The sequence below is a fragment of the Eutrigla gurnardus genome (genome assembly GCF_963514095.1).
Source record: "Eutrigla gurnardus genome assembly, chromosome: 12".
Taxonomy (NCBI): domain Eukaryota; kingdom Metazoa; phylum Chordata; class Actinopteri; order Perciformes; family Triglidae; genus Eutrigla; species Eutrigla gurnardus.
In genome coordinates this window covers 12,711,087-12,734,763 of record NC_139926.1, presented here as the reverse complement: position 1 = coordinate 12,734,763, position 23,677 = coordinate 12,711,087, and the positions used below count along the sequence as shown (strand labels likewise).

At 45.5% G+C, this 23,677-nt stretch overlaps 1 protein-coding gene across 1 annotated transcript in view; it reads left to right on the top strand.

Annotated features, from left to right (window-relative positions):
- Positions 1-11,294: 11,294 nt before the first annotated feature.
- LOC311021729 (olfactory receptor 6N2-like) overlaps positions 11,295-23,677 on the top strand; it is a gene marked incomplete at its 5' end in the record, with an annotated part of 23,480 nt that continues 11,097 nt past the window's right edge. Inside the window, one exon of the mRNA XM_084022489.1 lies at positions 11,295-12,219. Coding sequence (XP_083878615.1) covers positions 11,295-12,209 — 915 coding nt within the window. The 3' untranslated portion in view covers positions 12,210-12,219. The remainder of the gene's footprint in view (positions 12,220-23,677) is intronic.

The following is a 23,677-nucleotide window of genomic DNA, read 5'->3' as shown; positions in this document are numbered from 1 at the left end:
ATTTGAACTCCCCTTGTTGATGGAGGCTGAGGAATTTTCTCACGTGGGAAATACCACGTGATAATTCTAATCAACTAGGGCAACGTTGAGGGGAGTGTCTTATGTCCGCACTTATTTGAGACCATCTGCACAGAAAAGCATGCGGAGGGAGGTACCCTGGAGATACCGCAAGTTTTTAAAGCCATGTGACATGTCGCAAAGGGAAGTTATCACCAGCATTTCTGACGTTTTTTTCCCAGAATGCCTGGTGTTGCGAGGCAAATGCATGCGCATGCATGATTGGAAACGCGCCTACTTATTCAGCTCCCTTGTGGGCCGCAGCGGAGGAGCTGGAGCGGAAGATAGCTACGGTTACATTTCAATGGGATAAAGACAGGGAAATGGAGGAAATCCGTAACTTTGACTGCAAATGCTATGGAAGAAGAAAAGAGAACTCTCTCCTTGGAAGACATTCATGTAGCGACAAACTTTCTCAAGAGCCTGGACCTCTTATTTCATCTGAGCCAACGAAGTCTGCAGGAATACTTTTCAGTTTTAAATGGGGTGAGTTTCCGTTAACATCCAAGTTATCTACTTTGCTTAGCTAGCTAAGCTAGCTCAGGTTTTTGGCTCGTAATGTAAGCAGAATCTGATTTAACAGTAGGAGCCAAGGGGTCTGTTGGCATTGATCGAATTGACTGTGATGCTAATGGTTAGCAACTAGCCTCCCTGAGGACAATAGGCTAGTTGCTAAATCATTAGCAATAGCTACTTAGACGGTGCCTGCAGGCTAACAGATACCAGATATCACTGAGTGACATCTGTAGGGGGGAGGGCTTATCTGAATGAGATGCAAATGAGCACCATTGTCAAGTTCTCCCCCTTCTTTGTGCAATCTCCACTTGAAGGAGTTGGACATCTACCCAGAGTTGCTGGACTTCACTCAATAACCCCACTTTTCTTTTCCTCTTATCTTCTTTTATTTTGTGATTTCAAGGTTTCAGGTAAGTAGGTACTTTGCAAGTAAGCAAGTAGTTTGCAAGCAAACAGGTAGGTAGGTGAAAAACCTTTTGAAACAATAAACAAGAAAAAGAAAAGGTTGTTTTTACAATGTTCTGAGAAATATACATTTTTAACAATTATTTCAATTTTCCTCTTAAATTAAACAAAGTACAACATAAATTCTCCCACTGTTATTATTAATGCATTTAGGGATTTCATTAAGTTAATTTCAGATTTTAAATATTTTACATTTACTTAATTTAAATAATGTCACCAAAATAATATTATATCATAATCATTTTAACTAATTTATCTGCAACATATAAGCTCGCTAAACAATCATGACATCATTAAATTATGAATGAGAATCAAACATGACACACACTGGCATTTATAAGGTTAACGACCGCACTGCCGGTTCGGCCCCGTGGCTAACACTAGCGGCTATCGCCTGCACAAACATTTAATTTCAATTGTCCTGATGGGCTTGGTGTCTTACCGGCTGCCTCTGTGGCATTTGTAGATTTGTTTGCACGGGGTTGGATGTTTTTGCGCTAAGCATTGCTTCAGTTTGCGGCTTCGCTTCACTTCCTTATTGATGTTGTGTGCCACCTCTTTTATAGTCCGTGCGGCAACTCGAACTGCCGAAAGGTTCCGTTCCTTGCAACATGAGTTTATTAATTATTTCTTTAGTTTGACCTCACACCTCCCACTCGATCTTCGCCTGGAAACGGTGTGAAGATCGACAGCTTCAAAGGCAAACTTGGTTCTCCTTTCCCTGCTGCGTTTGACTTTCTGTCTGTTCCTCTACAGGTAATAGGACAACGAGCCGCCTGACGTCCCTGTGAAGGACGGTGGCTTGGATCTTTTCCCTCCTGATTTTGGGAATTTACTTGCCTTTCAGAGCTCTCGTGACAGGGACACAGTAGCTTGGGAAAACTTTTACATTGACGTCCCTTACAACGCCTTTATCATCTGGAGTCGTGCTGATGACTCTGCCAAGCTTGAACTGCCCTCGTAGCGCATTCTGGTCACACAGCCACACAACATCTCCAATGGCAACATTTCTTTGTTCAGTATGCCATTTGCTTCAGACAAATACGTTTGGACCAGCGAGTTGGCTCCAGCTCCTCCAGAACTTGGTCACCTCCGACTGCATAGCTCTCAGTCTTTTGTACGGGTAGTTGTGAAAGTCAAAGGTTTTCAAGTCCCCACTTTGAGAGGCCCGGCCCAGTAGGAGAGTGTTGGGTGTGACATACTGAATGCAGTCCTCTTTGCTCTGTACTCTTGCGTCAATTGGACGCTCATTTGCTAGGTTGGCTGCGATGTAAAGAGTTGTCTGGAACTCACTGTAGCTTAGTGAAGCCTCATTCCCAAGATTCTGGAATGCCCTCTTTACAATTCGCACAGCAGCTTCTGCAGCACCATTCCTGTGTGGAGAATCGGCTGGATGGATTTTCCACTGCCACTCAGTTCCATTCCTTGCTGCGGTCTCTTCAAGGTTTGCTTTGTCTAGGTCCAAAACCCTGTAGAGCTCCTCCAGGACTGGTTTTGCTCCAATAAAATTGGTGCCTGGGTCCGACCACATCTTTCTTGGATGACCTCTGATTGCCGTGAACCTTTGATAAGCCATTAGGAAGCTTTCAGTTGACAGGGTGTTTGCCAGCTCGGTGTGAATGGCTCTGCTTGCCATGCAGCAAAAGACAACTCCCCAGACCTTAAGTGTCACTCTTTTCTTGACGTCATCTTTAACTTGGTAAGGGCCAAAGAGGTCAACTGATGTGAACTCAAATGGCGCAGCAGGTTCAGTCCTTTCTGGAGGCAAGTCAGCCATTATTTGTTGACACGTCTTTGCTTTTCCTTTCCTGCAGACCATGCAACCATCAACAACTTTTTGTGCGATCCTCCTCCCTTTAATGACCCATGCCTTCCTCCTCATTTTTAGGAGGGTTCCAGCTACTCCCTCATGACCTTCATTGTGGGCCTCTCGAGCTATCAGCTTGGACACCCAGGCGTCATAGGGTAAGAGGGGGATGCTAACTTGAGCTTCCTTGAAGCTTTGTACTCGGCCTCCACAGACCAGTAGCCCAGTGTCTTTGTCTTTGTGGACCACAAGCCTGTCTAACGTGGTGCCAGGGAAGGTTGTGTTTTCTTGTGCTGCAAGAAAAATGTCTCTCAGGGCATCCTCTCGTTCCCTTACAGAGATGACCCCTGTGGAGGAGATTGCCTCCCACTTTGGACTCTCCACGCCTTGACTTCCTTTGCCAAACTGTTTTGCTGCTCTCCAGATCCATGCAACTGTCTTTACCAGACGGCTCAGAGTGCTGTATCTCCTGACATCCACCAGCGTTTGGATTGCAGACCCTGCAGGTAGCCTCCTTTGCTCTGTTTGTGCCTCCTGTTTCAGTTTGTGTTCCACTTGCTGCTTCTTAGCCTGAGCTCTGGTCAGTGCAGCAGCATATGCCTTTTTTTGAAGTTTTGTGACATTCTCCCTGGCAGTGGCTGCGAGTTCTTTGGCTGATGTGATTGGCCACTCCTCCACTGGCAAGCTTAGAAACTTTGGACCTTTTTGCCACTCTGAGTCCTCATCGAGATCTTGATGGCTGGCTCCTCTTGTTATAATGTCGGCAATGTTTTGTGGGCCAGGAATCCACCACAAATCCTGGACCCTTGTGTTGCTTTGAATCTCCCCGATCCTATTTGCGAAGAATGTTTGATAGCCATAGCTTTCCCGCTGTATTGCACCAAGGATGGTCTGGCTATCAACAAAATGGTACCACCTCTGAATCTGGATTCGGCTGTGCAGTTCAAAGTACTTTTTCAGCCGTGAGGCAAACACTGCTCCACACATTTCTGCTTTGACAGCATCCCCTCCTTGATCCAAAGGAGTAAGTTTTGCTTTGGACTCCACCAGCCGGATGACCGGGCCCTGGTCTGAACTCCATCGGAGGTACATCACTGCTCCATAAGTATGCTCGCTACCGTCAGAGAATGTGATCGCCAGGGGACCATCAGTAAAGCTTGGGGGAGTCAGTGCTCTGGTGAACTTGACTTTGGCAAGTTGGCCGTACTCCTCAAAGAGCTTTATTGCATCCTCCCTGAGTGCATCTGAGAGCGCTGTATCCCATGAGTCCTTTACAGGTGCACTTCCACCCTTTGCTTCCTGGAATGCCCTACGTACCAGGATAGCTCCCTTCTGCTTGATGGGAGTTACCAGGCCGACTGGATCATACAGCCCTGACACTTGGCTCAGCAGTGCTCGCCGAGTCAGGGGGTTGGGTGTTTGGGCTGTTATCTGCTCCTGCAGAAGGTTTTGGCCGAGTCTCATCTTTTTCTTTCTCTTTGAGAAGTTTATTCCCACCATGACATGGAGTTTGTCCTCTTCTACCATGTATCCAAGGCCGAGTGCTTTATTATCCTCGTCTCGCATCTGGTTTGGTAAGACCATGGTCTTTTCCGCAGCCTTTTCCAGCCTGTCACTGCACTCTTTCCTCCCACTTTGCTCAGAATAAACCCAAGGTTTGAGCTTGAACCCGCCAGCTTTCAGAATCTGCTGCACATTCGCTGTGATGGTTTTCAGCTGGTCTAAGTCATTGTGGGACGTGAGAATGTCATCAACGTAGCTGTCTTCTTGAATAACCTGCCGTTCCTCTTTGAGGTGAGTGAAAGGCGGGAGGTTGGCAGTTTCACGCATTGCAAGCTGTGCGATGCATCCTGCTGGCTTGTCACCGATGTTTACCCTGGTGATTGCATATTCCCCCAGCTCTTCGTCCTCTGAATCACGCCAAAGGAATCTATGCAGGTGCATCTCCTTTTCTTCCAGCCAGACTGAGTTGTACATCTTCTTTATGTCCCCCAGAGCAGCATGCACTCCACCCCTGAATCTCAGGAGCACTGCACGAATCTGGTTGAGGACGTCTGGGCCTTTCATCAGTAGGTCGTTCAGGCTCACACCTCTGAACTTTTGACTACTGTTCCAAACAAGTCTCACAGGGGTTGTGACAGAGTGGGGGTTTGGAGCAATGAGGTGACTCACATACCATACTGGCCCATGCCAGTTGATCACTGTGTCTCTGGATAACTTGGTTGCAGCTTTCCGATCTATCATGTCATGGACTTGAGCAGTATAGGCGACTTTCCATTCAGGTTCTTTGGCCAGTTGCTTTTCCGTCCTGAGGAATGTGGCCTCCACAGTCCTTTTATTGTTCGGCAGGGAGTCTGGGTCCTCTACCCATGGATATCTGGTATGCCAGTGTGGTTCTTTGCTGTGGGCGTCTCCTGTGACGTAGGTGAGACCATCTTTCACCACTTGGAGTTCTCGCTCCTCGGCAAGAGTCATTTCTTTGCCACCCGGCTGACAGTTCCCACAGCGGCAGCCTCCACACTTTGGCTCACATCCTGCGCCGATGCTGTCCCATCTCCACCACTTTAAAAAGTCTTGGTTGATGGCTGAAGTGCTTGATTCACAGAGCTGGATGGTGCCTTGATTATTTGCCAGCGGACGCTCTGGGACCATGCTGGTGAGTTGTTCCTCATATCTTGCAGCCGCTGCTCTCATCGACCTTGCAAAGTGTGTCTTCGACATGTGAGCTGACACTGTGAGTTCTTCAAAGAGTTCAGGATGCGTTCCTCCCACTGTTTTCCCCAGTGGACCGTCCCACAGCACAAGGTCTCCAACAGCTCTGATCCTCTGTGGCGCTAGTTGACCTTCTTTGTGGCTAATGAGCAGACTTATTTCTTTAGGTCTCCAGAGTTCATCCAGCGGTGCATCTGGGAAGAATCTCTGGAGCTTCTTTGGTTCCACATGTTTGTGTATCTCTGCAATGCTGTCCAGTCCATAACACACCAATTGGTGGGCTCTGAGAGTGCCTTTTGGTGTTTTCACTCTGATCTTGAGGAGGTATCGTTTCGTCTCTACACGAACCTCCATGCCCCCAACTCCATGGACGACAAGTGTGACTTCTTCATTTTTGAGGTTTAGCCTGCTTGCAGTCTTGTGGGTTATGTAATTGGTGTCAGAAGCCAAATCGATTAATGTTCCAATTTTCTGCCCAGCGTTTGCTGTGACCTCGACAAGCATCATCAGTACTGGAAGCTCTTGAAGTCCGCTTTCCCCTAAAAGGCTTGGTTGGTCTTTGACAGTATTGAAAGCCCTGGATGCAGTATTGGAAAACACATTTCGGCATTGGTTTGCCAATTCAGGTGAGAGTTTCCCGAAGAAATCCTCCTGCTCCTCTGTGTACTTCCTCCTGCCTTTATCCCCTTCCGGACCAAACCTGCTCCTCTTCTGACCATCGCTGCTTTTCTTTGCCTCAGCGTTGGGGCACAGATAGAAGTGATGCTCAGGAGTATCTGCATCCTTGCAGTCCTGGTTTCTGCACAGGAATCCAGGTTTGCACTGTGAGCCATCGCCATGAACCTCCAAACATCTCTTACATGCTCCCAACCTTTTTACTGCAGCTCTCTTCTCTGCTAGTTTCAGTGCTCGGAACTGTCTGCAAAAATAGATCTTCCTCCTGTGTTTCACATCACTGCAGACCACACACCCTTCTTGGTCGTTGCTTGATTTGGTTGACTTGGTTCTGGCATATCTTGGCTCCACCTTGGTTTCTCTCTTGCTTGGCTCTTCCTCCTTCAGTTGTTCAAGCTGTTCATATATGCTCTCCTGTTCTTTGAGGAATGCCAAGAGACTGTCGAACCGATTTCTTGAAGTCACATCATTTCTCTTGTCAGCTGCATACACAAGCCATTCCTTCTTGAGTGTCTCCGGGAGTTTACTTTCAATGGACTTAGTCACAAGGGGATTTTTTATAGCACCTCCAAGGTCACTCAAATCTTGAAGTGCTTTTTCCACAGCTTGAATTAAGTCGACGATTTTCCGTGGCTGGTGACTTTTGACAGCTGGCATCTTCTGTATCTCCTCCACTATTTCTATGGCAATGGATGTTTGGTTGCCGTAGCGGTTCTCTAGCACACGGAAGATGTCATCAGATGTGTTGTAAGCCGTGAGCCGAAGGTCTCGTGTGATCTTATCCTCCAGGCTGTCTAGTAGCTGGACCTTTTTCACTTCTTTTGAGCCTGTTGGCTCTCCCTGACTCTGCAGCGCTTCCCAGTCCTTTTTCCACCTGTGAAAATCACGTTTGATGCCACCAAACTTGGGGAGGGCTGTTGGCTTTAACTTGATGGTTGGTATCCGATAATTAGATGTAGCTCCCACCTGGGCTTGTCTATCAGTATCCTCCTTTATGGTTGCTTGTATGAAGTCAGCCTTTCTGGAGACCATCAAGGGGACGTGAAGTTCGAGCCCTCTCACATGCCTCTGAAGCTCCCCCTGAGCCTCTGGTGGGGCCCACTGTTTCCATCGGCCATGCGTGTCCTTTGCTGTTCCTACCAACCCTTTCAGTTGGTCCAGCATGAATTGATACGCTTCCTGGTTAATGTTTGGTTGCACAGCAGCGACGCGTTCGCATGCTGCCTCTGCTGCTTGTAGTGCTATAGACATTTCACTACTTCCAAAATTGACCCAAAGAGTCTTCTGGAGCAACCTCTTGACCTCCTTCAGCTTCTCTTGGCACTCATTTGTAGTTTTTTCCAGGTCGGCTTTTTCCTGCTCCGTTAACATGACTTCATCCGTTTCCAGCTCTGCTTCGAGATCTGCAATAAAGCCAGCTTCCAGCTCATCATTTGCCTCCATGACGTTCTCTCCTAGTGCCTTGAGTTTGTTGAAACTGTCTCTGAGCTCTTCTTCAGACATGTCTGTATGTGACCGGGTTATACTGTTGACCAGACGGGAAAACACTCTTTTGGCTGTAGTTCTTTCAAGTTTCAATTGTTCAACTGATTTTCCAGCTTCTTGATTAGCCATGTTTACTTTTATTTTTAAGGTTCTTTAATTGTGAATTTGAAAAGTGGAGTTTCCAATGGCGCCTTCAATGTTGCTTATGGTGCTTTAATGTTGCTTTATGCTCCACTCTTTTTCCTTTCCAGGATTCCAGGTTTTTGCTCCTGCCGTTCCAGCTTTAAGCTCCTGTACTTTTTCCTGGCCAGCTTTACGGTACTGGCGGTTTTTCACTGTCAAGTTCTCCCCTTCTTTGTGCAATCTCCACTTGAAGGAGTTGGACATCTACCCAGAGTTGCTGGACTTCACTCAATAACCACACTTTTCTTTTCCTCTTATCTTCTTTTATTTTGTGATTTCAAGGTTTCAGGTAAGTAGGTACTTTGCAAGTAAGCAAGTAGTTTGCAAGCAAACAGGTAGGTAGGTGAAAAACCTTTTGAAACAGTAAACAAGAAAAAGAAAAGGTTGTTTTTACAATGTTCTGGGAAATATACATTTTTAACAATTATTTCAATTTTCCTCTTAAATTAAACAAAGTACAACATAAATTCTCCCACTGTTATTATTAATGCATTTAGGGATTTCATTAAGTTAATTTCAGATTTTAAATATTTTACATTTACTTAATTTAAATAATGTCACCAAAATAATATTATATCATAATCATTTTAACTAATTTATCTGCAACATATAAGCTCACTAAACAATCATGACATCATTAAATTATGAATGAGAATCAGGCATGACACACACTGGCATTTATAAGGTTAACGACTGCACTGCCGGTTCGGCCCCGTGGCTAACACTAGCGGCTATCGCCTGCACAAACATTTAATTTCAATTGTCCTGATGGGCTTGGTGTCTTACCGGCTGCCTCTGTGGCATTTGTAGATTTGTTTGCACGGGGTTGGATGTTTTTGCGCTAAGCATTGCTTCAGTTTGCGGCTTCGCTTCACTTCCTTATTGATGTTGTGTGCCACCTCTTTTATAGTCCGTGCGGCAACTCGGACTGCCGAAAGGTTCTGTGGCGGTACGAGGGCGTGGGACCACAAGAATTAATTTAATTAATAAAATTAATTTAAAGGGAATTTACTCAATCTATAATTTCTATAACTTAAACCGACAACGCCACCTGGGGGGTTTCACCCCAGGACCTTTAAAGTGAACTTTAATTATAAACAGTTAAACAAAAAGGACACACAGGTACGTAACTCAAAATGGCAGGAGACGTGTTTCAATAAATTATAACAATCAGTTTTATTTTCACAACCAATATTACAACTTTAAAAGTTAAGGGGCAAAAGGGGGAATAAAGGGTTCCTGCAACAATGAGGAGACACAGCCGGGAGGGGTAGGAGGGGAAGGGAATCCTTCAGTTAAAGAGCACCCCATTCACACGTGAACAACTCAAACTATAATGTGTAGAGAAAACAAACCAAAAGGTGTCACACAGCATGCAGAGGGAAACCGTCACCCAGGGACACCACCTCCACCGCTGGCTCTCAGATGCTAGGAACAGGGAACAAAAAGGGAACAATTAATAGGGGAACCACTATAAACAATAAACACAATCAGATAAACAAATAATATTATAACAGTTATCAAGCCAAACCAAAAGAAATAAAGAAAACAAACAGAAATCCTAAATCTGATGGTTCACCTGGGCCCCATCATAACCCCTGGAGTCACACACTCACATACACACTCACACTCAACACGTTTCTCTCATTCACACCCGCACGCACATGCACACACTCACACGCACACGCACATGCTCACACGGACACCAAACAACCACGAGTCCTCGTGGGGCCGCCGCTCAGCCCGTGACTGAGGACGGGGCGGAGGTAACGTTGCAGGCAGCAGGTGTCACAGTTTATAGCGAGCAGAGAACGCGCTGAGGCGCAACGTGGAGCCGCGGTGAGCTCCGCCGACAACACTTAAACAGTCACACAGTCTACAGTCGTCACCGAGTCGCGGCTCGACTCGGGGCCCGGCGAAGCAGCAGTGATCCCAGCATGAGTTTATTAATTATTTCTTTAGTTTGACCTCACAACCATTGTGTTTCCTTTCTGGCCCGGTGAGGTGAGGTGAGGTGCAATCTGCAAATCTTTCAGGCCGGTTTTCTCAGTGAACAGTTTTCAGAGAAGCATACATTCAAATGGCCACAACTTCGTCAAATATTATCACTACACTACACTTTCAAAATCTGTGAATAACTCAACACGCCCAGAGGTCGACTTGTTCCTGTTTTTGCCATGGCTGGTCACATTTCATACCCGAGATTCTGAGACCTTTATCTTATCAACATGATAAATACTTTCCTTAAAACCCTGTTGGATATGACCTAATACATGTATTCTGCCCTATAGTGGATTATCATTTCACTACAGGCAGTATAAGGGCATTTCTTTTACCTCTTCAAAATGGCCGCTGTCATTAAATCATGCATAACTTAATAGTTAATTCTTCATATTACAGTAAATCATGTTAAAATGTGCGTATCAAATTTGATACTCTATATGGTGAGTTGTCATTAACATTTTTTCAAATTCATTTCAAAATTTATATTTTTTGGGGGGGGATTTTGTTAGAAGGTTTAATAAACATCTCACTTCCAAAAAAACAACAACAGAATTTTCTGGGTATATGTCAATGGGTCAGAAGTTCTGTGTCAAATTAATTAACAAAATATTTCAGACAATTCTGAAAACGTGGACCTATTGCATACAGGCTTTAAGCAGGAAACAGCATATGTCTTGTCTTTTTTAGCTCCAAAAATTTTATGCATTAATTAATTTCACCTGGATAAGTGAGACACATAATGTAGTCATTGCACCTGGTCAAAAGTGATTACTGTTGCACTGTTGCATTTAAATACGAATAAACAGAGGATTGTGTCTGAAAACAAAATCATTCCGACTTTATGGGCATCAGTGTATATATGATGCCCATAAAGTTGGAATGATTTTGTATATATATATATATATATATATATATATATATATATATATATATATATATATATATAGATATAGTACATTCCACAGATTCACAGCCACGTACATAACACCGGCTTTGTGCTAGCTCTTTGAGTGTGTTAGTAGCAGCTAGTGTGTTGTGCTGCAGGTCAATGATTGCTGCACCCATGCAAAAAAAGTTTAACACCTATGGGCTCAGTCCTCCAGAGTTCCTAGAAGTTGTTCACATGATAACAACTCTTGGAAAAGTTAATGAGATCCATGGAGGTTAAAGAAATGTCATAAAACATTTAGACTGAGTCAAACAGTTCACTTTCTGTTCGTAGAAGACGAACACCTACATCAAGTGCAATTTAAGGTCAGGTATCTGTAAATGAATGAGATGATGCTCTATGTTAATGCGATCTTCATAGAGAGACTTCTGTTCTAAGCTCAATAGGTGATGCTTTTTATACAATCTGCTTATCTTTTTTATTAATGGTTTAATTTGTGCCATGGGTGTTGATCTGAATGTAACATATATAACTCTGGTTGGGTTTGCGGAAATGGGCAAATACAGGTATTTTTATTTTTTGATTATGTTAACAGTATACATTATAGCAATCTGCTTTAATGTCACCATTGTATGTCTCATTTGCATACACAAGAACCTCCATGAGCCTATGTACATTTTTATTGCAGCATTGCTGATGAACGCTATTGTTTATAATTCTATTATGTACCCGAATTTGATGATTAACTTTTTATCTGGAAAACAAATCATATCATATTCAGCCTGTCTCTTTCAGTTATTTGTATATTACACTTTGAGTGCTGCAGATTTCTTCCTGTTGTCAGCCATGGCCTATGACAGATATGTCTCCATATGTAAACCTTTGCAATATCCAACTATCATGACAAAAACCACAGTGAGTATTATGCTGGTTTTAGCTTGGCTTGTTCCTGCTTGTGAGATAGCAGTCCCAATATTACTGAGTGCTAATGTGAAACTCTGTCATTTATCTTTGAATGCAATGTTTTGTAACAACGCTGTTTACAGTCTCCAGTGTGTGACTTCAAGAGCACGGGCTATATTTGATATATTTGCTCTAGTAAGCATGGCACTGTGCCCTCTGCTCTTCATATGTTTTACATATACCAGAATACTTCTAATATCATATAGAAGTTGTAAACAAGTCAGAAACAAAGCTTCACAGACCTGCTTACCACACCTAATGGTTTTAATCATCTTTTCCTGTTTGTGTGCATATGATACCATAATAATTCAACTCGATTCTGAGTTTAATTTAATAATGACTTTACAAGCATTTTTGTATTACCCTCTCTTGAATCCAATTATATACGGATTAAAAATGAAAGAAATCTCGAAACACCTGAAGAGGTTGTTGTGTCGAACCAAAGTGATCTAATGTATTAAAAGTGTTGTTACAGTAATAATGATGCTAGTCATGCTAATCCACAGTCATTCCATGTGTAATATTAATGCACAGATGTGCATATTTGGATCTTAAGAAGGTATTCAAAGTGAGGATTTGTTACTATGCTGTAAAAATAATCTTTATCATGGAAGAAGGAAATAGAATCTTCAGTTTAAACAATGTAATGACTGTTCCAATATACTGCAGCTATTAAAATATATAAAGATATGTTTATGTTCATGTCATCTTAGTTAGGCAGTCATGGGCAATCTAGCTGTCTGAAGAGAGTTGCTTTGAAATGGCCTCTACCAAGGTTTCTCTCTTTTGTGTGTAGATTTTGTTAAGTTTGTTTAATATAAGATGAAGGGATATCCAAGGGTACACTGACCAGAGAGGCCAACGTGAGAAATACACAGCACAATCCCTTTAAGACTTACTAAGACCTGATTTTGTATTTTTTAGGGGGAGCCGGAGGATCTTTAAGGGGGGAGATCGCAGGTCAACAGTTAAAGCCACATAGAAGTGGTATACATCATCTGAATGCTGGGGACCTGAAAATCAATTTGAGATGCAACTCATCAGTGTGTGTCTAGTTTTACATCAGAAGTAAAAATTAATTAATTATAATACATTTGGAAAGTGTCAAAGGGTGTACAACATTATGACTGAAGTATATTCAAGATCTATTATGTCTCATTGCAGCAATTTTTGAATTGATTGCATTTATTACATATATTTGGTGGTAAATTGAACATTTCTCAAATGATAATGAATATTTTCAAAACACGTGTAAACCTCCAAACTACTTACTGGGCACAGGTTCACAACAGATTTTAATTTCTTATTCTTTACACAAATGTTTTCGCACATACAGTATATGCAAATGACAGAGTACAATTATCTACAATTTGCACAACTACCGATATACAGTATATCTTGCTGATAAAAACTCATTATGTTGCTTCTCAGTTGAAATGTCTGCTAAATTGGTAAATTGTCAGTCAGGTGAAGTTTGAAATTAAGTAAAGAATGCAGAGTTTCTCCCATCTTACATCAACCAATCACACATTATATAAGTTAGCTGACAGTGTTTGTCAATGCAGAGAGGTGAAAATTCCGCATCCACACAGTGTCATTACGGGGTTTAATCTTTTCCACTGCCAGCATCCAGATGTCCCCCACCAAGGGGTTGAGGTCCATACTGTTAACCACATTTACATGAAACATAACAAAACTGATCTCTGTGTCCTCATGAGCAACTTTATCGCTACAGCTCAACTGGAGATTCTCTTCTCTATAGTTCAACGGGAGTCTCTTACTCTACGCCACACGCAGTAATTTCTTCAATTGTTCAACATGAAAACACTTTGTAGTACCTCACCTAATGCGGCATCACTTAATGTAGAATCAGAATCAGAATCAGAATCAGGTTTATTGCCAAAGTAAGTTTTCACTTGCAAGGAATTTGTCTTGGTTGTGTATGGTGCATACACAAACATGTAATAAAAAAGAGAAAAAGTACTGGAATAGAAATTTACACTAAAAAATATATAAGAGACACTATAACATATAACATAAACAAGTATGTACAATATAACTGTTTTGAGGCAGTGGAGTTTGTGCAGGGAGTGCAAAAAAAAACAAAAAAACTGCATGTGCAAGTTCACAGTATATATACAATATATAAAGAGATGATGATATGTGCAATGATCAGGGATAATAGTCCAGGATGTGTGTTAGTGTAACATGTAGTTACTGGGTGGGGGGTTAGAGTCTGTCAGTGGGGTTCCCGACCTTGTTGATGAGGCCCACTGCAGTCGGGAAGAAGCTGTTCTTGTGGCGAGAGGTTTTGGTCCTGTGGACTGCAGCCTCCTGCCAGAGGGGAGTGGTTCAAAAAGTTTGTGACCAGGGTGGGAGGGATCGGCCACTATCTTTCCTGCCAACCTCAGGGTCCTGGAGGTGTACAGGTCCTGGAGGGACGGCAGATTGCAGCCAATCACCTTCTCCGCAGAGCGGATGATACGCTGCAGTCTGCCCTTGTCCTTGGTGGTGGCAGCAGCGTACCAGATGGTGATGGAGGAGGTGAGGATGGACTCAATGATGGCAGTGTAGAATTGCACCATCATTGTTCTTGGCAGGTTGAACTTCTTCAGCTGCCGCAGGAAGTACATCCTCTGTTGTGCTTTTTTGTGAGGGAGCTGGTGTTCAGCTCCCACTTGAGGTCCTGGGAGATGATGGAGCCCAGGAAGCGGAAGGACTCCACAGTGTTGACTGGGGAGTCAGCCAGGGTGATGGGGGCGGGTGGGGCTGCGTTCTTCCTGAAATCCACAACCATCTCCACTGTCTTCAGAGCATTTAGCTCCAGGTTGTTCTGGCTGCACCAGGTCATCAGATGTTCAATCTCCCACCTGTAGGCGGACTCATCCCCACGAGAGAGGAGTCCAATGAGGGTGGTGTCGTCCGCAAACTTCAGGAGCTTGACGGACTGATGACTGGAAGCTGGTGCAGCTGTTGGTGTATAGGGAGAAGAGCAGAGGGGAAAGAACGCAGCCTTAACGAGAACCGGTACTGATGGTCCGAGAGTCAGAGACGTGTTTCCCCAGTTTCACATGCTGCTTCCTGTCAGACAGGAAGTCTGTGATCCACCTGCAGGTGGAGTCAGGCACGTGCAGCTGGGAGAGCTTGTCCTGCAGCAGAGCCGGGATGATGGTGTTGAAGGCAGAGCTGAAGTCCACAAACAGGATCCTGGCGTAGGTTCCTGAGGAGTCCAGGTGCTGGAGGATGGAATGAAGCGCCATGTTGACTGCATCGTCTACAGATCTGTTGGCTCTGTAGGCGAACTGCAGGGGGTCCAGGAGTGGGTCAGTGAGGGTTTTGAGATGAGACAGCACAAGGCGCTCAAAGGACTTCATAACCACAGAGGTCAGAGCGACGGGTCGTAGTCATTCAGTCCTTCGATCCTTGTTTTTTTGGGGACGGGGATGATGGTGGAGGTCTTGAGGCAGGCTGGTACGTGGCATGTCTCCAGTGAGGTGTTAAAGATGTCAGTGAACAGCTATCAGCACAGTGCTTCAGGGTGGAAGGAGAGACAGAGTCTGGTCCGGCTGCTTTGCGGGGGTTCTGACTTTTAAACAGCCGTTTGACATCTCTTTCCAGGATGGTGAGGGCCGTTGTTGGGGAGGGGGGGAGACGGGGCTCTGAGGTGGGCAGTGAAGAAGAGGCTGAGGTGGGGCTGAAGGGCTGGAGCTGTTGAATGGAGTCACGGGGGATGGTGTCAGGACATTCCCATTGTCTTTCAAAGTGACAGTAGAATTCGTTCAGGTCGTTTGCCAGGCGCAGGTCGTTGATGGAGTGGGGGGGCTTTTGGTTTGTAGCTGGTGATCTGTCTGAGGGGCCGTCCATACGAAGCAAAACAAACTGTTTTTCTCCGTTTTGCCTTGGCGTCGTTTCAAGAAAATCTGCGTCCAGACGAATCCACTGAAAACGACTCAGCGCGCTGTAGTACATATTCCAGGCCTATATGTGGCGCTGTTTCTGCTACAAAAATGCAGAAGAAGAGACGGAGCTTGACCGGATGTTTGCCATTGCTATGGCAACATGCGAGAGTTACGGCTAATCTCCGCCCGACCACCCGATCAATAAACACCCATAAGATGACAATTTGTCCCGTATAAATAAAATCAACAATAAGCATCAACAGCCGTCACCCTAAGGACCTTGACGAGGCGTTCTCACACGTTGGGATGGATTAATTAGACAAATAAATGCCTACATTCATGGGATGTTAGCTAGCGGTTGTTAGTTAGCATCGTAATAAAGTAGCATATCTGTGACCCCCTCTCTCAGCTCCGTACAGTGGCCCTGATACGCCGTCGTACAGACGAGCAGAATATCTGCTACGAGCACGTAGGCCGCCGCTGTTGGTGTTGTTAGGAGACGTCGCGGGGGAAGAAGTCAGGCTCGAGGAGCGGGGCGATGACGTCAGCATATCTGTTTTCGCAGTCTACACGAAAACGAACACGAAACGGAGGGGTGTCGTTTTTTTTCTTTTCCACCCTGAGAGCTGGTTTCAAAAAAGTGCATTTTCAGGCCACGAAAACGCCGGATCCGTATGGACGGCAGGGCGAAACGCACAAGACTTGTGCGTTTACGCACTAAAAACGTTTTCGTGTGGACAGGCCCTGAGGCCTCTCCAGACAGAAGCAGAGACATTAGTTAATTGTTGTTGCAGTTTCTCAGTGTACAGACTTTTAGCATCTCTCACCGCCTTGCTAAACCTGTACTCCCCACTCCTAAACGCCTCTTCCTTTAGCAACCTTAGCTGTCTTAGTTTGGCTGTGAACCAGGGTTTGTCGTTGTTGTAAAGAAGAGTCTGCAATCGATCCACTAAGCCATGTCTCTGTGAAGCACAAAACGGAGGATGTAGAAAAGTCTCTGTTTTTCCCCACCAGTAGTATAAATTCGTCCAGTTTGTTGCACAGTGAACGCATGTTGATAAGGAATATCCCAGGTAACGGTGTTCGAAGACCGCGTCTACGGAGACGAACAAGCGCGCCCACTCGTTTCCCTCTCCTCCGGGTTTTCAAATGCATTGGCAAAGGTGAGTGCATCTTTTACCAGAATGTCCAATAAATCCACGGAAGGAGCCAGAAAAGTAGGGATTAAATCCGCTGGAGTTGTTGCCCTGATGTTTATGAGCTCATCTCTGGTGAAAGAGCTCCAGGTACCGCGGCAGAAAACTGAATTAACAACGAAAACAAGACAAAACAATGCGCACCAACACACCGTGGCTGCCATCGGCGGCGCCATCTTGTAGCATCATCACCTTCTCTAAAAAAGGTGGCTTTGACTTCTGTGGTGTCACTCAATGTGGCATCATCACCTTCTCTAAACAAGGTGGCTTCGACTTCTGAGGTGTCACTCAATGTGGCATCATCACCTTTCCCAGGGTTGCCAACTCTCACGCTCCTGGCTTTACACTCACGCTTTCACCATCAATCTCACGCTGTCACGCACATGAACGAAATGTCACGCCAAGAGGAAAAAAAATTCTCCCGTTCATTTTCTGTTAATGTCTAGCAGCTGTAACATCTGCCTACAACGTAATCACGGCAGTATTCTCTGAGCGTTGATTTGCTGAAAACCATGCACCTGATACGTCACAGTTGCCTGAGAAAAAAAGTTCAAAACATAGGTTCGGAGTCGGAGGCCGATGCGTGTTTGAAAGTTTGGATTATAACGAAGATCCTTATTATTGTCATTTCTTAACACTTGTTAGTGGGTCATACTTTGCAGAGTCGAGGTGAAGTCTGAACAGGTGAGTCTTGAGCCTTTTTCGGAATATGGCAAATGACTCTGCTGTACTGACATTGGTCGGGAGTTTGTTCCACCACTGAGGCGCCAGAACAGAGAAGAGTCTGGACTTTGCTGAGCGACATTTGTTTGATTTCAGCGATGGTGGTACCAGCCGGCCAGCTGAAGTAGAGGAGCGAAGTGCTCGCTTTGGGGCGTGTGGTTTGACCAGTGTTTGAAGGTAAATGGGTGCCGTTCCATTGATGGCCTTGGAGGCCAGTGCCATCGTCTAGAATTGGATGCGTGTACGGACTTCAGTACAGACTTCAACTAGTTGCTAACGTTATCTCATGTGCGTTATGAGGGCTAGGTAGCTGCTAATTGCTAAATAAAAGGCTCATGGTGCAAATTACGTTTTGTTAGATGAGCTTGCTGAAATATTTCAAAAGAAAAACGGATGATGGACATGGAGAGGAGAAGAATCAAGCACAGCTTCAGCAGGTAAGCTGGTCACATAATGATTTATGTTCAGTTGTTTATTAGCAAAACGAAAAATGTTACCCTAGGCTACCTCTTTATTAAAGATGGACAGTGTGCCCTCCACCTGATGCCTCACTCAAATATAAACTTGTCTTACCAATGTTAGCTAAATCAGACAATTTAGTTTTAGCGTGTCCAATGTAGAGACATTTCAGATAGGAAATAGGTTTTCTGTTCACCTTTGATTTTAAGAGCCTAGAATTGTCTAAAAAAAGGGTCTCCCCTAATCAACTCCGGCAGTCCTCAATCAGACGCGGCCTCAGAGTCAACCAATCCCTGTCACGGCACCAAATTATTAACCCCCGGTTCTTTTGTTGAAAGCTCAAGGATAAACCCAAGAACTATTCAGTTCATAGATATAGTATTTATTCAGGTCACAGGTAAAGTATGGAAGCGCTGGGCTCGAAATGGCAGAACTCCTGCAGGATCTCAGTCAGAGCGAGCACGATTTATGGGTGCTGGTCACATTTTATTTTCTTGGGCTGGGACTGCCCCATACAGAAGTCGGACTTTCATGCAACCGAGTCTTACTGGTCAGTTATCTCTGTCAGGAACTTAAAGAAATGTAATATGAATCATGTATGAGTGTTGTCCTTGAGGCGTGTATCTATTTTAGCAAACCTAACTGTCAGATCAAAGAGGGCCTTGAAGATTCAACAGGTTCCTGCTTATCAACTTAAAGTGTAAGTTTGGCGGAAATTGAAAATAAAGCTATTTTCTGAATGAAAATACATCAACTAAGCCGTGGAGGAAGTAATTTTCGCTCATCACGCAGTTCAGAGCTAGCACGGGCGGGAGCTAGAGTCCAAAATCGCAAACAGTGGGTTAGCATGGGGCCTACAGCCACACGCTTTCAAAATCGCATTTTTAAACCACTAACATTGCTCAAAACAGCGCCAAACCTCGTCAGCAGCTTGCTCTGGGTGTTTACACATAAAACGAAGCACCAACAACTCAGTTCATGAACCCGAAGTTTATAACAGAAGACAGTTAAGAACACTCACCAATTCTACCCCTGCCAGCTCCTCGCGAAGGATAGTCCGTAAGTGTCGATTACCGAACGCAATGCAAAACGAGGGAGACCACTGAAGATTTCGCCCAGAATAAATCGAGTATCCTTTACATTAGTGGCAGTTTGGCCAAATATAAGTTAATAACGGTGGGTAAAAACGTTGGGATAGTTTGTATGCACTATGACTATCTAGAGGAAGTAAAAGTCGTAACAAGGTTTCCGTAGGTGAACCTGCGGAAGGATCATTACCGGTTCGCCGACGCCTCCCCGCCCGGGGTGCGCGCCGTGCGGCCTCCAGCTGTCTCCGGATGGCGAGGGGGCGTGGTTTCTCCAAATCCCCCAGGCGCGCGCGCGCGCCGCCGGCGGTTCCCTGCGTTTCTCACCTCCTAGTCCGGGCCTCCCGATCGGACGCATCGGTCCTCGCGTCGGTCCATAGTACCCCGCCGTACCAAGCGCGCGCATCCCGCCACCCTGCTCCGAGGGATGTGCGGACAGACGCGGGTCTGCGCGCGTGGCGGGTTAACGGGTCCAACGAGGGGCGCCGTCCGGTGCCAACAGGTCCCAGGCCCAAAACCAGTCGGAGCCCAAAACCAAAGTCCGCCGGGCGCCTCCGGGTACCCAACTCGCCTCCCTCCTCCAGGAGGGTTCCAGGGGGGTTCAATGTCTCCTCCCCCGCCGGTCTGCCGACGGGATGGAGCGCCCGGGGGTTCTGTCATCCTCCTCGTCTAACCATAAAACCTGTCTGAGAAAGCCTGGCCACGACAAACAAAACACAAAACTGTGACAACTCTTAGCGGTGGATCACTCGGCTCGTGCGTCGATGAAGAACGCAGCTAGCTGCGAGAACTAATGTGAATTGCAGGACACATTGATCATCGACACTTCGAACGCACCTTGCGGCCCCGGGTTCCTCACGGGGCTACGCCTGTCTGAGGGTCGCTTTGCCATCAATCGGGGACGCTCGCGTTCTCCGCGGCTGGGGCTGTCGCAGGCGCGCTCCGGCGCCGCCTTCGTCCCCCTAAGTTCAGACTTCGGGATGCCCGGTGCGGTGCGTGGGCCCGTCTCGGGCTCATCTGCCACTCCGTTCGGCGCGCTCCCCCCTCCTTCCCTCCTTCCCCGACCTCCGGGCCGGGGATGGGCCCCCCGTCGGGCCCGCATGTGCGGGCGCGGCTGCCGGTGGACTTCCAGTCTCCGTGCTGACCGCGTTATGCGTGCGCAACCCCGACGGGACCGCTCTCGCGGGGGAAACGAGGGCAGCGTCGGCAGGGTGGCGGCGGGTTTCGTTGCGGCCCCTCCTCCTCCGCCTCGGGGTACCCGATGCCAGAGTCCGTGAGCCTCCTCTCGCCAGTATACTCGTTTTATTCTGGGCGAAATCTTCAGTGGTCTCCCTCGTTTTGCATTGCGTTCGGTAATCGACACTTACGGACTATCCTTCGCGAGGAGCTGGCAGGGGTAGAATTGGTGAGTGTTCTTAACTGTCTTCTGTTATAAACTTCGGGTTCATGAACTGAGTTGTTGGTGCTTCGTTTTATGTGTAGACACCCAGAGCAAGCTGCTGACGAGGTTTGGCGCTGTTTTGAGCAATGTTAGTGGTTTAAAAATGCGATTTTGAAAGCGTGTGGCTGTAGGCCCCATGCTAACCCACTGTTTGCGATTTTGGACTCTAGCTCCCGCCCGTGCAAGCTCTGAACTGCGTGATGAGCGAAAATTACTTCCTCCACGGCTTAGTTGATGTATTTTCATTCAGAAAATAGCTTTATTTTCAATTTCCGCCAAACTTACACTTTAAATGTCACACTGTTCTAATGAGCACAACCAGTGATTTATAGGAGTTCAGTGAAAAAGTACAAAGTGAAAGTGAACCAAGTAAAAGCCAATTCTAACAATACCTTAGACATCACAGTCCTAAACTATGACATCAACAACTGGTCGATTAGCTATAGCGCACCAAAACAACGATGAAAGTTTAACTTTTGCTCGTCTTGCATATTTACACGACTATTCAACCGCAAACGAAGTTGCTGTGCATCATATACATGTTGCTGCATACAATGGTGGCCTCGGGCAAGCAACTCACAGCTTTCTATCTTCTTCGGAGGGGAAAGCTCTCCACACAAAGTGTAAGCACAGCTAAGTAAAGGTGGCTGAGGAGTAAGGCAAGGCAAGGCAACTTTATTTGCATAGCACATTTCATACACAAGGCAGACTCAAAGTGCTTCACATCGTAACATGTCATACAATAAAGTGAAAAAAATATATATAGAAGAATTAAAAGAAAATAAAGGCAAAATTAAAATGCATTACAGAAAGACAAGGAGATTTGCAATAATAAGTCTTGTTACATTTTTGAGGTGATAGTAGCCCGATTTTGTTACTGATTTGAGGTGACTTTCGAAATGCAAATCAGAATCCATAATAACCCCAATATTTCTGGTTTTCAGGGACAGAGAGTGAAGGTGTTGAATTACTTTAAACCTATCTTTTTTAGCACCAAAAACAATTATCTCAGTTTTGTCCTCATTTGGTGGTAGGAAGTTTTGGCATTTCCAGTCTTTGACTTGCTCAATGCACTGGCACAGAAGATCTATGGGGCGATAGTCGTTTGGTGATAGCGCTACATAGATTTGGGTGTCATCGGCATAGCAATGGTGGTCAATGTTATTATTTTGCATGATTTTTCCTAGTGGGAGCATGTAGATGTTGAATAAAGTCGGCCCCAAGATTGAACTTTGGGGGACTCCACACGTTACATTGGTTGGTTCTGATACAAAGTCGCCAATGGAAACAAAATAGTTCCCATCTTGTAGAAATGACTTGAACCAGCTTAAGACTGTGCCTGAGAGCCCCACCCAGTTTTCCAACCTGTCCAAAAGTATTGAGTGGTCGACAGTGTCAAATGCAGCACTGAGGTCTAATAGCATTAATATTAAAGTTTTGCCAGAGTCTGTGTTAAGACGGATGTCATTTACAACTTTAATAAGGGCCGTCTCGGTGCTATGAAAAGGTTGAAATCCTGACTGGAAGTTATTGTGGCAGCCAGTTGAAGCCAGGAAGTGATTTAGTTGTTGGAGGACAACTTTCTCAATTATTTTACTTATGAATGGTAGATATTGAAATTGGTCTGTAGTTGTTGATAAAAGAGGCATCTAGGCTTTGTTTTTTAGAAGAGGTTTAATGACTGCAGTTTTGAAGGCCTTTGGGAAATTGCCTGATTGAATAGAGTTATTAACATTTTGCAATACGTCTATTGATAGGCAGTCAAAAACATTCTTAAAAAAGTTGGTAGGTAAAGCATCAAGGCAGGAGGTAGATGATTTTAGATTTGTCATCGTTTCCACTAGAGTTTTAGAGTCTATGGCATTAAAGGGATAGTTCAGAATTTTGGACATAAGACCAATTTTCCAAGTGAGCCGGTGTGTTTGAGACGTCTGGAGACGTTTTCAAGAAATTTCATTCAGTTCTTCTAGTTGCCGAGTTCGCTTATGCTTTGGCTAGTGCAAGTCAACCGTTCTTAGCTAGACAGGCATTAAAAACAGTCTTGGCATTAAAAACCACTCCACAGTGCACCCGAGGCAAATCCATTGTAACGGCAGACTATCGATGTACATATGTGTTGATAGAATGTTTGAAATAAAACCAACCTTGCATTTTTAAGGATTTATGTCTCAGCAGCAGCAGCGTGTCATACTTCCTAGTAGGCTATGGCCGCGGTGGAGTGATATCACCTAGCACTTATAAGTTACCGGTTCTATAATAGTTTGTTTACCTGCTGTCATTGCTACAGACGCAGAGTAGCCTGCAGTGCTAGTTTCTTCAATCTCACAGAAATGGACACTTTTGGAGAATAAAGTGAAACTTTTGAAGACTCTGATGAGGAGTTTTTTTCCACCCAAACCCAACCGTACCTGTACAAGCCTGAATATACAGAGGAAGAATTGCGCGAGAGGGATGCTCAAAGGGCAGAACGTGAACGAGCATCTGTGGAGACCGAGATAGCCCCCGCTGGAGCTGAGAACCGGGGCCGAACAAACGGAGACTGAGGTGCCAGGAAGGAATCCCCCGCAACGCGTCCGAGGGTTTACGGGTCTACGGACGGAGCAGAGGTTCGGGTTCACGGTGCGTAATGGGTTCGCGTGGCCGTGGGCTGCCCGGTGTTTGCGTGAGGTCCAAGCGCTTTTCACCCAGGTCTGAGGGCATGAGTCCCGACAATTCGTCCCGGTTCGATTTCCTATTTACGGAAAGTATTTCGGGCGGCGCGTCTTAGAGTTTTGAGTCCGACAGAGTCTGCATGTGTAGATTCGCGAGCCGCCCGCTGCCCGGTGTTGGTCTGCGGTCCAAGGGCTTTTCACCCAGGTCTGAGGGCATAAGGGCCGAGAGTTCAGCGGTGTTTTTGTGTCTATTTACCGGAGGGATTCCCCGCAACGCGTCCGAGGGTTTACAGGTCTATGGACGGAGCAGAGGTCCGGCTTTGCATAATTGTGGCTTCTTGTGGCTGTGGGCTGCCCGGTGTTTGAGTGAGCTCTGAGGGCTTTTCAGAGAGCCTTGGGGGTATAAGTGCCGACAGTTTGGCCCGGTTCAATTGCCTATTTATGGGCAGTATTTCGGGCTGCGCGTC